The sequence below is a fragment of the Salvia miltiorrhiza genome, chromosome 1, assembly GCF_028751815.1.
Source record: "Salvia miltiorrhiza cultivar Shanhuang (shh) chromosome 1, IMPLAD_Smil_shh, whole genome shotgun sequence".
In the NCBI taxonomy this organism is placed as follows: Eukaryota; Viridiplantae; Streptophyta; class Magnoliopsida; order Lamiales; family Lamiaceae; genus Salvia; species Salvia miltiorrhiza.
The window spans coordinates 32,721,767-32,737,913 of record NC_080387.1 but is presented as its reverse complement, the minus strand read 5'-3'; the positions used below and the strand labels follow the sequence as shown (position 1 = coordinate 32,737,913).

The following is a 16,147-nucleotide window of genomic DNA, read 5'->3' as shown; positions in this document are numbered from 1 at the left end:
ATGTTCCGTTGCTTTACTTAATAAATAACTCAAAGAATACTTTTATTTATAAACAAACTCTTATGCCATATAAGACTTTCCTGCACGTTAACAAAGATGTGCTGACCACTGCAACAAAAAAGGCTAGTACTACATATTTTTGGCGACACAAAATCTTAAATATCTTGATTAATAAATATATAACAAATGTGTATAATCTTGAATTATATATATTCATATCCTTGAATTGTTATATTCATATATATAACGACTCATATGCAACAGCTCAGAAAATCTCAAAACATCATTCACCCAAAAAACTAGGAATAACTGAAATTCGTATCTGAAGCTACTAGAGCAAAAAGAAGGTTTTGACTTAACAACTAACAAAAACTACACCAAGACTTGAGCAAGTACCATCGCAATGTAAAACAATGTCTACGTAGGTGGAGGCGACAGCATTTACTCGTAGCACAGGACTTGGTGATGCATCGAAAAAGAAGGATTTTGAAGCTCATTCTTGGAGAAATTTACCCAGGGAAATCAAAGCACATCTATAGCCTAGCCTCTTTGCTAGGATATAGAGAATCAAGGTGAAGTTCCCGGGAAGAGTTCAGATATTTTGTTGAACACATCCATAACCTAAGAGAGAAGGTTAAGATCAGGCATTAGCTGCGCATTTAAAATGCACGTGCACTGGCAGAAAACTAAGCACGGGATAACAGTTTGATTGAACTGACTATGTTATGCTTTTATCTTTACCTCTTTGTCATTTTGATACTTGGCAATGCTTAGGGGGTTCTGAGAACACTGCAAGAATGACCAAAACTGAAATCAGAAGTTGACACACATAGCAAGAGAGTGTGACGAAAGGGGTAATTTTTGGGGGGAGCGTTTAAGCAGATGGAATGAGAAATGAAGAAATTGCTTACGTCTAAGATGGCTGCTTGAACTCTTGGATTTTGAAATGCCATAGCAACGTCAGGATTAGCCATGATTTTAGATATGACTTCATCAGGAGTGAGGCCTATTTGATCTGCATTAAGTAACACAGAAGGTATAGATGCTTGCAACGTATCTCCTAAGTCCTAATCAACATTAGACGTCAACATAGAAATAATGGGCAACACGCACCAAACTGTTGTTTGATCTCAGGGCTGCTCAGATCAAAGTTCTTCAACGTATCCATCATGCGATTGTCCCATTCAGGATTTCCCCCCATGTTATTTCTGAAAACATAAAGTAGAGAAAACATCACTGCTATATAAGATCCTGCATGATTTAGTATAGGCAATATCATCTAAAGCCACATCATCCGTTCAACCAACCAACTAATTCATTTTCTAAATGCTCTGATGTTGTGCATACACAAACTTACCGTAACAAAATGGAGCAGGATTAACATATTCAAATGTTTTGAGTCCATCGGAAAAGCAGCTAATATCTCCAGAAATTTTATAACAATGGACAATAAAGATGTACTACTACTTACAACATATCTTGAAGTTGTTGACGGTACACTGGATTTTGTAACATCCCTGTAGCATTACATGGAAAGGTCATTAAGAATATTCATTAAAGAGTTTAGGATAAAAATTCCTAATTATATTTATAAAATATTAAGGATGTCACCACTTTTAGCCTCTTTCTTTTCTTAATTAAGATTCTGCTCCAAAAAGAAAGTTTTGAAACGAAGGAATCTGGAATCCTCGTAATGTTTTCCCCAGTAGAGTGACAAAAATGCCACATGCTGTATTAACTGCAAAGTCTTTCTGAAAGTTTTCAGCTTTGCATTGAACTAGTCAATTATAAATTAACAAAGTTTCTGAGGTTCCCCCTTGTCTTTCCTTTTATTATTTTTATTTTTAAATAAGCCACTGGAATAGCAAATGAGAGAAGACTTGCTCTGCAAAACCTTCCAACAGAATGGATACGAAACACCATAAGTTCACCCTAAATTAAAAACTAGAGAACAGAAAATTATTGCTCCCCCAGGGTTTGAAATCGGATGGAGAGTCAAACTTACATTTAAAGGTGGTGGGATTCCTCATCTCCTCTGGCAAGTAACTGCAAATAATAACGAACAAGTAATAAGTCCCTATAACAGGCACAAGATCAAATTAGTTTGACCATCAAAATCTATATAATATATAAAAGAGGAGTTTTTTACCTCCAACTTTCCCCTCCATTTTCTCTCTTCTTTCACTAATTTTTTCTCTATTTTTTTCTTTAATTTTTTTTCTAAACATCATCAAATTTAATTCATGAAAAAATACTTAATATACTACAACTTAAATTTAAGTTCGTGAAAAAATCTTTAATATGATATAAATAAATCATCAAAAATGAATAAATTATGAAAAATTAAAATTAAAAATATTTTATTTTTTCTCTCTTCATTAACATTTTACAACTTTTTATTTATATTTGTGTATGAAAATATTGATTTATTTATTATGATGCTTAATACTCTATAATAATAATAATAATAATAATAATAATAATGAGAATAATGTGTAATGTCATTTTTCATTATCAAATAATTTAAATTTATTTAATAATTATAATTATCATTATACTTTATACAAAGTTGAAAATATACGTTTCAAATTCAAGATTTTATTGAATAATTGATGTGGATTATTTTATTTATTTTTTTTATACGTTTCAAATTCAAGATGTTGAAAATATACATTTCAAATATAATAATATAGAGTATTTTTTTTATTATTTAAACATGTCATTTAATTTCGATGTTCGTCGTGCATCGCACGAATGGACGTTCTAGTTAAAACAAAAGTAAAGTTTCAGCTCTCATCTAAAGGCATCAATGCCATCTAAAGTTAAATATTTGATTCGATAAATCTCTAACAGGTCTCAGCTCTCATCTCATATGCATGTAAATTAAATACTATGTACGACAATTGAACGTAAGGGTATAGGATATCTCACGGGAAAACCATTTTCTGCACTGTTGGATCTTCCATCATTTTCTCCAATGCATCCACTGACAAGAGGGGGTTACCTGTTCATTTATAGATAAATAGTTTAATTGATTTCTATTACCGCAAAATTTGTGAAAGAAAATCTTTTACTCAAGAAAATGAAACGAAAAACAATATAGAAACTGTATACATGGTCAGCTGGCCAACTTCATCTTTTATGGATAATAAGCAATAATTTTATTATTATAATATGCTACATGTAAAATCTTAATAATATTTTTCAGTTTAACAAACTTGACTCTCCATCCGATTGCAGTTTAACAAAATCTTGAAAACTCTCCATCCAAGTTTGTTAAGATTTTGTTAATAATACTTTTCAGTTTAACAAACTTGACTCTCCATCCGATTTCAGTTTACATTCCTGGATAGTTCAGTAAGTAAAACACAATAACTACACAGGAATGCAGTTTGAACTTACTAGTGGAGGGACCTTCTGATGCCCCTGTTCCTTGGTTTGAAGCCGTGCCATTTTGAGAAACCTATTGAAAGATGCTCAAATAATTAAATTGGCCAACATGTGGTAACAAATTACAAGTCCAGTCACTGTGACTGTGAGGGTCCAACTTACTTGCTGGGATGACTGTGAGTAATTATTGGGTGAATCTGTCTGAATCGTTTCCTTGTAGTCTTCAAAAGCACTTTTCTGCACTGTCTCCTCTGGGGAGACATCTACGAAAGCTGAAAAGGGAGCATATTTACTCAGATCCGATGAAATTTGACACAACATAAGGATAGAGGATATCTGGAAAAAGCAATAAAAGAAAGTCCCTAAGATTCATAGTCGATGGAAGCTCTATTAAGACAATATATTTGGATTATCAGAGACATAAAAGGCTTGGAAATACCGTATTTCTTTGGTGCATCCTGAGGTTCTACTTTATTGTTGACAGATGTGGACGGCGGATCCTCCACTTTTGTCGCAGGTATATCAGTTATAGATTGAGAAGCTGCAGGAGTTCCACTTGTGAATGAAGGAGCTCCACTTTTGAACGAATCTGATGCTGGGCTCGTTGCTGGTGGTGGAAACGGGAAGGGTGAGCCAGGTGAAAAGGCATTGTTTCCAAATGGGCTATTTTGAGTATTCATCTGTTGTGTGAAGGTCTTAAAAGCTTGTTCCATTGCATATTTCTGCAGCAGTGAGATTTTTCTGAAAAAGTCAGACTAGGAAAAGAGTGGTGGTTTATGTTTGCCTGTTTTCTCAAACTATATATGTCGCAAATGTAGGACTCCAGGATAAAATAAAAAGTAACTAACTAAGGGATGGACCTGATCCATTGCATGTAGATCGGGAAAAAGAGAAACAGATAAAAGGAAAGACAACAAGTAACAGAAGCATGACTATAGATGTATTTTCTAATCGTAGCACTTTTGTTTCAGCTGATGCTACAAGCATGCAGAGATATAAGCATTAGTGATCACGCTAATGGACTATAACTAACAAAGTGAATGGGAGTGATTGGACAGCAAAGGCGTAACTCACCTTTACTCTTCCAGCCACCTGTAATGTAATGCATATAGTTAATAAAATGTTGAAGAACATAATTAAGTTGGAACGAGAGTAATGGAATTTCTACGAAAAAAGTAGCTCACCCATGAAAAAAGTGCTGAGAGACCAACACCAACACCAATCCAGAAAAGAGGTGAGCCCCTATTTTGGGGAAGAGAAAGAGAGAGATCAAGAAGTTGGGCATAGATTATAGCAAGGATGAGAGTGCATGCTAATAAAATAATACTACTATCTATATTGATTTTATAAAATAATCATATAATAGCTATGATCATAGAGATAAGAAAAACATCAATGGATTATTACACTTGAGAAGAAGTAGGTGGAACTGATATCTGTGGATTTGCACCAACAGACGATGTTTGTTGGCCACTAGAAGCAATGCTAGCAAAACAGTCCCTTGCAACTTTCTCCGCCACTGAAATGATTGAAATAACAGCAAAAACAAAACAATATCAGATTAAAATCATTAAATGCAGTAACAAACACAGGAAGCAATATACAAAGCTTCTCAAGAGGTCATTCTATATTGTTATAGGAGTATAAGCCAAAACCGAACAAGCATATTGGAATGCAAAATAACTCAATAAGGAAGAGGATATACTTTACATTGTTATATAATTCATTGATTTAAGTTGAGTTCAGAGACAAACTCATGAGTTAACAGCGTCTAAGATTTCTTTACAATTAATTTACCAATAATTCCTTGCTTCCCATAAATGCCTACAACACAAAATACCAAATTCTCTTCAGGCAATCGCCAACTCCCCTCAAATTAGGTATTGGATACAGATATAACACAAGCATAAAGCTTTTTATTTATAAAATTGCATCTCTATTCAGAGAAACATATAGTCTAAATAAAAGATTGTATTCAGTTACCTATAGTTTTGGTGGCTTTGCGCGCCTCGAAGAAAGAAACAACCGAGACCGAAGGAGTAGGATTGCTCTTTCTGAAACTTTTCCCCGTTTTTCTGAGTAAATTTGGAAGACCGACAAATTGTTTGCTGGAAATTGAAATTAGTGAGTTCTTCGGATTTGGGGAGACTCCCAATACTATTTTGGGTGACGAAACCATGCCCAAGTTCTCCATTTTCACCAGTAAAAGCAGCTGCCTACTGATTAGCTGAGTCTATCGAAATAGTTTGAGAGTTAGTGAGTGAGTGTGTGAGAGAGATAGAGGGAGAGAGGGCAAATGCTCTGTGCGTGACTTACGTAATTCAGGGGAAGCGTTAACGAGATTGCGAATCGGATTCGGACCTTTCAAATGGGCCGGAGGAACCCGACCCGAACGGTGAGATGGCGGATTTTTTTTCTTTTTTCTTTTTTTATGTATGGCAAAAGTGCATTTTGAATCTTTTGGACTTTTACTTTGCTTTATTGACATAAAGAATGAATGAGAAATTATAAAATTATCTTTTGTAAAAAAAAAAAAAAAGAAAGGAGAGATTTAAAGAGAGAATATTGTTTCATTTTCTCGTGACAAATTTATAATCAAAGAGCACAACTTTAACAAATATTTTTAACTAAAACAACATGCAAATTGCTCGAGTAAGAATAAGTTATACTGCAGAGAAAAGGGATCAGCTTGCTAGAGTTCAAAATTTCTGTATAATTGATTTGTCAATGTTCAAGTTTTCCTACATCTCATTTTCAGTGGTTATATATATACTCTAAACAATTTACTGGCAGACCAAAATCACAAGAAAAATCAACATAATTCGAACAAGAACATCTGCTGCTACAAAGCTTTTGCATCTCTCCCATTCTTCCTGCTCACTGCTTCACATAGTCTGCAAGGCAAAGTGTCGAGGCTAGCTGCACGAGTCTTTCCATAATTACCTAACACGCCACATCTCCTCCACGCGTGATACTCAGCATAAGCAACGGGATCATTAGCCAAGGACTTCACGTAGGAAGCCAGCTGCTCGATGGAACTGAACTGTGTCCCGTCTATTATGGAGTGAGGAGGTATGAAGTCCCAGACGTTTGGGGCGCCAAAGTATATGGGAACTGCTCCAGAATCGAGAGCATAGAAGAGTTTCTCCGTCACATAGCTCTCTGTCATGGTGTTCTCAATTGCAAGGACAAACTTGTAATGGGACATGGCACAATGTAGGTGATCCCACCATTTAGGTGTTTCGTTGGGATCCTTTGCACACTCGGGGTAGAAGGAGAGCGCCTGGTCGAGGCCTCCAACGTTGTTCAAGCATTTCCCAAAAGAGTGGGAGGGCAACAAGCTGAGTATCTTCTTGGCAAGCTGATTCCTTTGAGGTAAGCAGCGAGACGAAGACCAATAAACAAGTGTGTCCTTGAAAATCAAGATAATCAGCTTAATAGCGATAAATAAGGAGTTCATTTTGGATGATGAATTAGATTGAGATTACATGATCAAACAAACTCAAAATTGTTCAATGCATCAAAGTAAACAACGTCAAACAATATTAAACAATCATATAAAGTGACCAAGTTAAGCAACAGGTAAGAGCAACATGTGAAGAAAAAGGAATGAAATGTGTGAAACACTTACATTGTTCTTATCAGAAGATAATTGATAATTTCGATTGTTGTGAAAAACTGCCCCGGCATAAGTTGACTGGACGTTGTCTTTAGCATGATAACTTATAAAGATATCCTCATAGCCTGACCTCTTCCTGCCAGCTTCAAGATCCATATATACCCGAAGTGGATCACCATCCTGTCTCTATCAAATGTAAAGTAAATACTAAATATGACGGAGTTAAATGGGAAACTCACAACCTAAGAAAGCTGAATGTCAATGCAAGATTGTGGAACATTACAATTTGTCATGGACAATAAAGAAGGTATAACAAAGTAGCCAGATATGCTAATGTCTTTGCCAAGAACAATAAATGAGGTGTCTGCTTATTGAAAAAAGGGAGCAAGGTTTACACTAGAATGTGAACTCTCTATCAATACTGAAACAAACCCAATTTCCTTTTCCCTTTGTGCACACACGCTTAAATTCCAATCCTACTATCGCCAGTGCTCTAGAAAGCATCTCGTTCTTCATCTCTAATCCAGGTTTTCTAACCAAGAACTACAGAATGTGTCCTTAAATTAAATTTATGTCCTCAACGTATGCCCTCATTCACTAACTGATTAGATAAAAGCAAAAGTTCATCAGCGGTAAGATTAACAACAAACATCAAACTGCAATCCTGAAATAAGATGAAACCAAAAATAAAGCACCATTCACACACTACTTTGCTATCGTCGCAATAAACCTCCCAAGACCAGGACTCCATCTCGATGCAATAGTAATTCTACATGAATTAGTATCTTCAATGTAGGCCATCAAATTTCACTAATTGAATGCTTAAACACGACGTAGTTGATCTGCTGTAAGATGAAATGGCTCCATCACCTGGAAGAGTGATTCTACAATGTAGGCAATCATATTTCACTTTTCATGATTGATAAATCATAGTAACTTTTATCATCATTACTAGGATTTCCCCAATCCTACCATTTCAATGGGATATGAATCGAGCAAAATTAGATAGAAAATATCAAGGGTTTTGAATATCTCAAAGTTCCGATCCATCTTAGTAAACAATGGATTAGCCTATGCTATTTTTATCTATCTAATCTAATTCTCAAAAGTAAACGGCACCAAATTGCTAATGTAGTTGATCTACTGCAAGATCAAGAACCAGACTCTGCACACTAAATGCCAGAGACCAAAAAAGCAAGTATTACAAATACTAGAGTTGCAGATTGCTTTCACAGAACCAGAAAACACCAAAGTAAACCATACAATAAAGATCACAAAAACCCTTAACTCAAATAACTCATACTGATCTCAAAACAAGCAATTCAAAAAGCAATATTACCAGAATTGGGGGAGTGGTTGTTTCAAACAAAAGGGCATCAGGCTTATCAGCAAGAACAGAAGATTTGGTCCATAAACAGCTCAACCCACATCTACAGCTATACAAATTATCCATATTGTCAGGAATCCAAGTCCACCCTTTGACCAGAACGCTGACATGCTTCATCTGCAGCTCACCGCACTCGATTCCGCCCTCTGCATTCTGCAAAGACGAGATCTTTGACCCATTCGCCAACAAATCTCGGTGCCTTTCCCTGAATTGGGCGCAGCCCACCTCGGAATCCCATTTCTTGAATGCTCTGAACAAATCTCTGAAGGGCTCTGGCGAATCGGATTTCGAAAGTGAGTAGATGATCGAATCTTTAGCTGATGGGACTGCGGAATCTGCAGAGGGGAATTCGAGAAATCCGGTGAAGAAGAGGATGATCACCGCAGCGGTTAACATCAGTGTCACTGCGAAGGTGTTTATGGGTTTCAGTTGCATAATGGATGAGAGGAGAAAAACCTAAATTTCTCCTCTCTCTCTCTCTCTCTCTGATGCAGAATAGGTTAGAGAGAGAGAGGAAGATGGTCGTGATTCGTCGGTTGCATACAATTTTTCTGGGTTTAGGCAATGGAAGTTCTGAGGTTTGGTGGACTAGTTTCAGGTGACTTGATTTTTAAATTAACTAGAGCAAATTTTCTTGATTCAATTTAATTCCCAAATTTTGTTTTAGCAGAGAACTTTGAAATAAGTATAGAAAATTAAAGTCAATGTTGGAAAATTCTCGTTTTCATACTCCCTCCTTCCATATTAAAAGTGTACACGTGATATGATTTGGAAGACATGAATTTTAGATATGTATAAAAAAAATTAAAATTAATTTGTTAGATAAATAATTTGTAATTTAATATTTTTTAAATATTAAATGTAAACGAAATTAAAAATATAAGAATACGTATATATTAAAATAAACTCCATGTTTATTATCAACGGATCAGAATAACAAAATAATCATACATTTTAGGGGCATTCGATTGTTGGAGATTGAATTGTCCCGAGATTACTCGAGATTAAACTGGCCCGAAATTACACGAGATTATTTTGTCACAGAGATTAGGACAAGACTCATAAACCATGACTAATCTTACTTGGCACTCTCCCAAAATTAAGTCGCGGGTCCTATCTATCAAATCAAACAAGATATAACATTACTAATTTTGTCTAATCTTATTAACCAAACAAGCCCTTGATTGATTTGTACATGAATCAATAATTTCTTGTTTGTGAACGGATAATATAATTGAATGCAAAACGCACTTTGGACTCCAATATTAAGGTCAAGACTTCCTCAATTTATTATTTCATCCGTCCCGTTAAAAGTGACTGACAAACATGGTTTTCGTACCTCCATTTCGAATGATTTGTTGTCATTTTCCTTCATGTTTTGTTTGTGAATGCTTATTTGTGCCCTAATGTTAAGTTATATGAAGATTTGATTATTGGATGTAGTTTTAGTTTGATTTCAGGAAAAATCAAAGATAAAGAATTGTGAAAACATGAGGTTGAAATACATCTCGAGAGGAATTCGTGAGTGCAAACGGTGACCAAATCGGAGATCAGACGAGGGAGAACGAAGCCGAACGAGTGGACTGCGCAAAGAGGCCAGGATCCCGCGGTCCTACCTGAGGCCGCGGGCAGTGACCGTGGCTCCCTAGCCTGTTGTTCAGTACGCTACCGCGGTCCGGGCAGCGGCCGTGGGCCCGACCGTGGGCTTGCCCATTTTTGCACACGTTCCCTACCAGCGGCCACTACCATGACCGCGGGAAAAAAAAAATGGAATTTCTCCCATGTGGATCCCAATCGTGATTTTCAACTAAAAACACTTTTTTTTTCTTCCTCATTCTATCCATCATTCTTCATCCCACACACATTCAATACACCCCCAAATCCTCCACAAAAGAACCCTAGCCTCCATCAATACTTTCAACTACCATTTGAAGAGCATTGAAGAGGAGAGAAGGAAGAGAAGCTCATAAATATGATTTGTCACTTCCTACTCTCTCTTTCATTCATGTACTCCTTTAATTTAGGTTTGTTGATTTTGAACATGTTAGGCTAAATCCACCCTTTAATTTGGGGATTAGGCTATATGGATGATGTAATGGATTGATTGTTTTGTTCAATATATGTCTTGATTGTTCCTTTATTTATTATCTTTTCAAGCCCTAGTTTTATCTATTGCATAAATTGTTGGCCACTATTTATGCATTTCTCATTTGCAATTTGAATCGGAAGAGGATGATTACAATAGATTAATTAGGTGCTTGAAATATATCGACTCAATAAATCGGGAGATTGAGAGTTTATCGATTCTTTGAGCTTTTGGGAGTTATAGGTTAGAAGTTAACCGGAGACGATAACTATGACTCATAATCTATCGTTTTAGTCGTTCGGGAGGGGGCTATAACTAATTGGGAGATCACTCTATAGAGATAGGTAATGTCAAGACTAATATTGAGCTAACTTGAAGTTTAACTATTAATCCATTGATGCCTAGTTCCTAAATCACCTTAATCACTTAAGTAATCTACTTTGCTTGTTTTAATTGTCTCTTAATATTGTTAGGTAATTTGTTAGATAATCAAACCACTCACTTATCTACTTAGTCTAAATAGCTCTAGTTCAATGACTTAGAGTAATCACTTGAATTTAGCCACTAATTCTCGTGGGATACGACCTTATTTCCACTACAACTATCCGTATACTTGCAGCGTAGTGAAAAATAGTAATTGCGAACAATGACTTATTTCTTTTCTACATGAAAATTAAAGAGAATGTGTAAATTAAACAAAAATGATAGGAGCAATATTTATTCAAGAGTTAATTATTAATTTTTTATAGACTGAATTACCTTTAACGAAATAGACTAAAATGAAAAATGAGTCATTTTTAACAGGATAAAGAGAGTGATGAAACAAAAATCAACACGATAAATAAAACAATGAAGAACACGAGGATTTACGTGGTTCGATCATTAAGATCTACATCCACATGTGAGTTTTGGGAGTTTTTCACTATACTTTGTGTGTTTACATTTTACATGGTTTTGAGAATTGAGTAGAATGGCTAACTTTTCTAACTTGTGAGTAAAAAATGAAAGACCCCTATTCATATGCTATTAAGTGAGCTTGGCCCATTTGACCTCTAAGGCCCATTAATCTAAATAAATGAGCTTAAACCCTTATTACATGAGTCTTGAACTTGGAGCTGAGTCGTTGAGCTGCCAAGATAATTCCCGATTGATAAGGTCACCCCTGCACAAAATATCGAAAATAACAACAACAACAATAATATATATTTTTTTGGTCGATAAAAGAGAGATATATTAATGGAACAAAAAAGATGGTACCAGAGGTACCCAATTACAGATGGTACCAGAGGTACAACAATAATAATAATAATAATAATAATAATAATAATAGGCATAAATAATTCGACCATTATATTGCACAACACTGGTGCATAGTTTACTCCTCATCAGAGAGTAACAAAAAGAAGGTTAATTGGTGTATAAATACATGAACTTTACTCACCTTTTGGTATTTACGTGAACTTTAAATCCAAATTACAAATACATGAAATAAACTTATTTTCTGGTATTTAACATGAATTTTAAAACTTAGTTATAAACACATGAACTTTAAATTTATTCAATTTTTAATTCGTTTTTCATTTTTCCCAAATTAAAGTTGACTTGGAATGCATGAATCTTGACGTGGACAATTCGACGCTGAAATACGACGACGTAGTTTTTGGTTAGAGGAAAATAATCCAAAACTAAAATATGAAAGTGAACGATAAATATTTGTCCACAAATTTCACAAATTCATAAATTCAATTTCATCATTAAGATTTTGGGATTTCAAAAAGCCAAATTCATAATTTCGTTCATTAAGATTTGGGGATTTCATAATCAATATTGATGGGTTCTTTATCAGGCGCTTCTGCAAGCTCGTCATATGCCAATTGTCCACGTCAAGATTTAGACATTTCAAGTCAACTTTAATTTAGAAAAAAAAAAAAAAAAAACGACTCAAAAAAAATGTAGTATAAGTTTAAAGTTCGTGAATTTATAACTAAATTTTAAAATTCATGTTAACTTCCAAAAATGAATAATTTATATATTTATAATTAAAAATTTATTAAATATCGAATAAAGTTCATATAATTATACATTAATTACCCTAAAAAAGAAAGGGGACAGTTAGTTGCCGGTCAAGTTGTCTCCAACGTACTATTGTAACTAGCATTTGCATCCCGTGCAATGCACGAAAAATATTTTTATATTTCTAATCTATATAAAATTGATATCAACTCAATATCATATATATTTATCAATATAATAAAAATTAACTTTAATTAATTAGATATATTTTATTTGAAAATTGAAAAACAAAAAAAATAAAAAAGAATTCACAATAATAAAAATTGATATTATGTAAAGACAAACAAAAAATTAAAATTAAAAATAATTAAAAAATAGATTTATTCAAAAAAAGACGAGAGAGAAGAGAGATTCTTTTAAAATTTTAATCTTTAAATAAATATAACTTTTATATTTCAAATAAAATATTTACATAAAATATACTCCCTCCGTCCCGCCCAAGATGCTACATATTTCTTTTTGGGCCGTCCCAACGAAGATGTTACATTTCTATATTTGGCAAAAATAAGGAATTTTAGACACTTAATTAACACTAATTAAGTATTTCTTTATTACATTCTCTCTCCTACTTTATCACTTTATTACCTTCTCTTTCTTACTTTATCACTTTATTACTTTCTCTCTCCTACTTTATCACTTTATTATTACACACTTAAAACATTAATCTACAACTCCTTAAATCCCGTGTCGAAAAGCAAATGTAGCGTCTTAGCCGAGACGGAGGGAGTATCAAATTAAAGCTCTTATCGTGATATTTAATTTGATATGCATATTAAATATATTATAATTAAGCGAATTCCATAATTTTAGAAAGAAATAAAACAAAGAAATAAAAAGTTAAAGCAAAAGAAATAAACCTTTTTTTTATAGATTATAGAATTATAAATAAATCTTTCGTGAGTTAGTTGGCTTAAATACTTTAATTTAAGATAATATGAGTGAGAGATAGTGAAGTTGTGAATGGATCATTTAATTTCTAACCTTCATATTAAAAATATTTTCAAAATTGCTATTGAAATGGAGAACTCTCTTTTTAATATAGTATAGATTATGAAAGGACTTTTAAAAAAAATTACAAAGATAAATATGTAGCTCCCAGAGAAAAAAAGAAGAAGAAGAAGAAGAAGAAGAAGAAGAAGAAGAATAAATATATGTAAAGGCTATTCTCTTTTATATATCATCATACAAGTTAACTTAAAGGTACATAAATTGTTAAGTAAAGTATGTATGGTTTCTATCTTGTTTTTACTGATGAATTCTAATAGTCTAATACTATTAAAATAATAATTAATGGATTATGTAAACCTCAATAAATTATTAAAATTTTCATGAATACAAGTATACAACATATTTCATTGGTCCTAAAAATGTATATGTTGTAATTTTAGTGGTATATATTTTAAGAAATGTTGTGAATGGAAATGGGTTCCACTTTATTATGAATGAAGTGGTGTCCAAAAATAAAATTTAAATATTTTTGTGAGATGCCATAAAATGACAAATTATGCATCTTTTCCGAAAACAGTGAGAGTATAATGTTACACTATAGTTTTTAAAGAATTATTTGGTTTTAGTGATAAGTCATGATGGATAAAATAATCCATTTTAATCAAGTGTTTAATTTGCATGATTGAGCTCGTGATTGATAACTCGACCTGCATCTAATCAAGTGTTTAATTTGCATGATTGGCTTTGCTTATAAGCTCTTTAAAACAATTTATAAGCTGTCAAGAGCTTATAAGCTCCGTCAAAATGTTAGGTAAAATAAGTTCTTAAACAACTTATAAGCTCTAAAAATAAGCTCTCAAAAAAATAAGTTCTTCTACCCAACTTATTTGTTCATAGTCTTATATGTAACAATCATTTTATAAATATTATTCAACTATAATTTATTATTTTCATTATATATCATTTCTAGTTCACCTCTTTTCGATTCTATTTCTCTAGCAAAAAAAATTCTCTCTAACTTATAAGCTCAATTATCTAAACACTTTGATAACTTATTCTCTCTTTATAAATTATATCTTATAAGTTTTTAAAACATCTGATAAACTGTTAAACTTATAAACTCTTTAAAATAACCTTTAGCCAAACTCTCTTAAACATTCCTCTAATTCTATCAATCTCATTCATTAAACCAAACGTCTCTTAAGTGTGTAAAAAGGACAAATTATATTAACTAGATACATTTTATTTTGTAAGAATATGTTATTTTTAGCATAAATATTACTTTAAACCCCAAACTATTTTTGCATTATCAATTATATCTTGAACCATCAAAAATGATTTTTTAAACCTTGAACTATCAATTGTGTATTAAATGTATCCTTCATCTATTTTTCACCCTTTGAATTTTTAATTAGTAAGGCATATAATCAAGTCATTTTATTTAATATAGGTAAAAAAAAATCTAAATATATTGTGGCATTCGGTGAGCCACGTCAAATTTTTGGAGCCAAAAACATGGATGGATGGTACAATTGATATAAAATTGATAGATTTAAAAAATTATTTTTGATAGTTTAAGATATAATTAATAGTGCTAAAATAATTTGAGGTATAAAGTGATATTTTCCTTTTAGGGTGTGTTCATTGACGTAGCCAGAGGGGAGGCAGGAGGGCACTGGGCCCCATTGGAAATTTCAAAAATATTAAGGGTATTTTAGTAATTTCACATTTAATATTAAATAAATACATAAATATATTATTTTAGTAATAATTTCAATTTCTTTCTTATGCAATTGTACGAGAGATAAGCTATTAAATGGTTGTCTGATATCTCTCTAAAACGATGTGTTTGTAAATATTACTAATGAAACGATTATGTAGCCATTTCAAAACATGAAAATAAGAAAGGAAATATTATGATAGTAGGGTATTTATTTTTATTTTTGTAATATCATGATGCAACTAATGCATGATTGTGATTTTATTGAAATTGTAATTTATTTGGAGTCTTTTTATATTCTTTTTATGAATTTATAATATTGTGATTATTACTCTCTTCGTCCTAATTAAATTGATCAAACTTATTTTCGACACAAAATTTAAGAAAATAATATTTTAAGTAATTTGGTAATAAAATGAATAAATGATTGAATGATTCTTTGCATATTTTTAATTTATATAAGAAAATTAATTAACTTAACTGAGACGGTCCAAAAATAATATTGATCATATTAATTAAGTCGAGAAAAATATTTGGGTCCCCCCTGACTGAAAAGTCTGGCTACGTCACTGGGTGTATTGACTTTGATTGTAAATTTATCATGAAAAAAGAAGGGATAACCAAAATTTCACCCTTTAAATCTTTACTTTCTTTTTCCTTATTTCCTACTTGACCTTTACTCATTCATCTTTTCACTACAAAGGAATGATAATATTATCACACCAAAAATAGCGGGATAATATTATCCCTTCTTTGTAGTGAAAAAAATGAATAAATAAGGGTAAAATAAAAAAATTAAATAAAAAAAAATAATTCAAAGGGTGAAATTTTATTTATTCTTTATTTTCTCGTGATAAATTTATAATAAAAAAACGCACCCTCAGTGTATAACAATTATAAGTTCTCGACAAAAGTTATACTACT

General features: G+C 32.7%; 3 protein-coding genes across 4 annotated transcripts in view; 1 reads left to right on the top strand and 2 right to left on the bottom strand.

The window, feature by feature from the left end:
* Positions 1–16,147, top strand: part of LOC131020541 (uncharacterized) — a 1,142,091-nt gene that overhangs the window by 179,221 nt on the left and 946,723 nt on the right. The window lies entirely within an intron of this gene.
* Positions 194–5,928, bottom strand: LOC131020443 (protein TIC 40, chloroplastic). Its single transcript, XM_057949247.1, has 14 exons — positions 5,374–5,928; positions 4,798–4,909; positions 4,575–4,632; positions 4,465–4,482; positions 3,830–4,112; positions 3,553–3,662; positions 3,403–3,463; positions 2,932–3,004; positions 2,006–2,046; positions 1,472–1,517; positions 1,114–1,208; positions 912–1,015; positions 742–789; positions 194–621 (listed from the first exon to the last, which is right to left on the bottom strand). The coding sequence occupies exons 1-14, from the start codon at positions 5,582–5,584 to the stop codon at positions 568–570; spliced, it is 1,314 nt and encodes a 437-aa protein (XP_057805230.1). The 5' UTR covers positions 5,585–5,928; the 3' UTR covers positions 194–567.
* LOC131020489 (alpha-(1,4)-fucosyltransferase) lies at positions 6,084–9,115 on the bottom strand. 2 transcript variants are annotated; one of them, XM_057949348.1, is made up of 3 exons: positions 8,349–9,115; positions 7,022–7,189; positions 6,084–6,802 (listed from the first exon to the last, which is right to left on the bottom strand). In XM_057949348.1, the coding sequence occupies exons 1-3, from the start codon at positions 8,829–8,831 to the stop codon at positions 6,233–6,235; spliced, it is 1,221 nt and encodes a 406-aa protein (XP_057805331.1). In that variant the 5' UTR covers positions 8,832–9,115; the 3' UTR covers positions 6,084–6,232. The 2 variants fall into 2 exon arrangements, with proteins under 2 accessions (XP_057805331.1, XP_057805324.1); XM_057949341.1 differs by having other exon boundaries at positions 7,022–7,195; positions 8,349–9,111.

Bases quoted from the DNA above. Each gene is read 5' to 3' on its own strand.
- LOC131020443 (XM_057949247.1), bottom strand. From the start codon at position 5,584: ATGGAGAACTTGGGCATGGTTTCGTCACCCAAAATAGTATTGGGAGTC. The intron at 3,005-3,402 runs GTAAGTTCAAAC...ATAAATGAACAG, and splicing joins ATCAGAAGGTCCCTCCACTA to GTAACCCCCTCTTGTCAGTG. The intron at 2,047-2,931 runs GTGAGATATCCT...TATTATTTGCAG, and splicing joins GTGCAGAAAATGGTTTTCCC to TTACTTGCCAGAGGAGATGA.
- LOC131020489 (XM_057949341.1), bottom strand. From the start codon at position 8,831: ATGCAACTGAAACCCATAAACACCTTCGCAGTGACACTGATGTTAACC. The intron at 7,196-8,348 runs GTAATATTGCTT...TACATTTGATAG, and splicing joins CAACCACTCCCCCAATTCTG to AGACAGGATGGTGATCCACT. The intron at 6,803-7,021 runs GTAAGTGTTTCA...TTGATTTTCAAG, and splicing joins TATCTTCTGATAAGAACAAT to GACACACTTGTTTATTGGTC.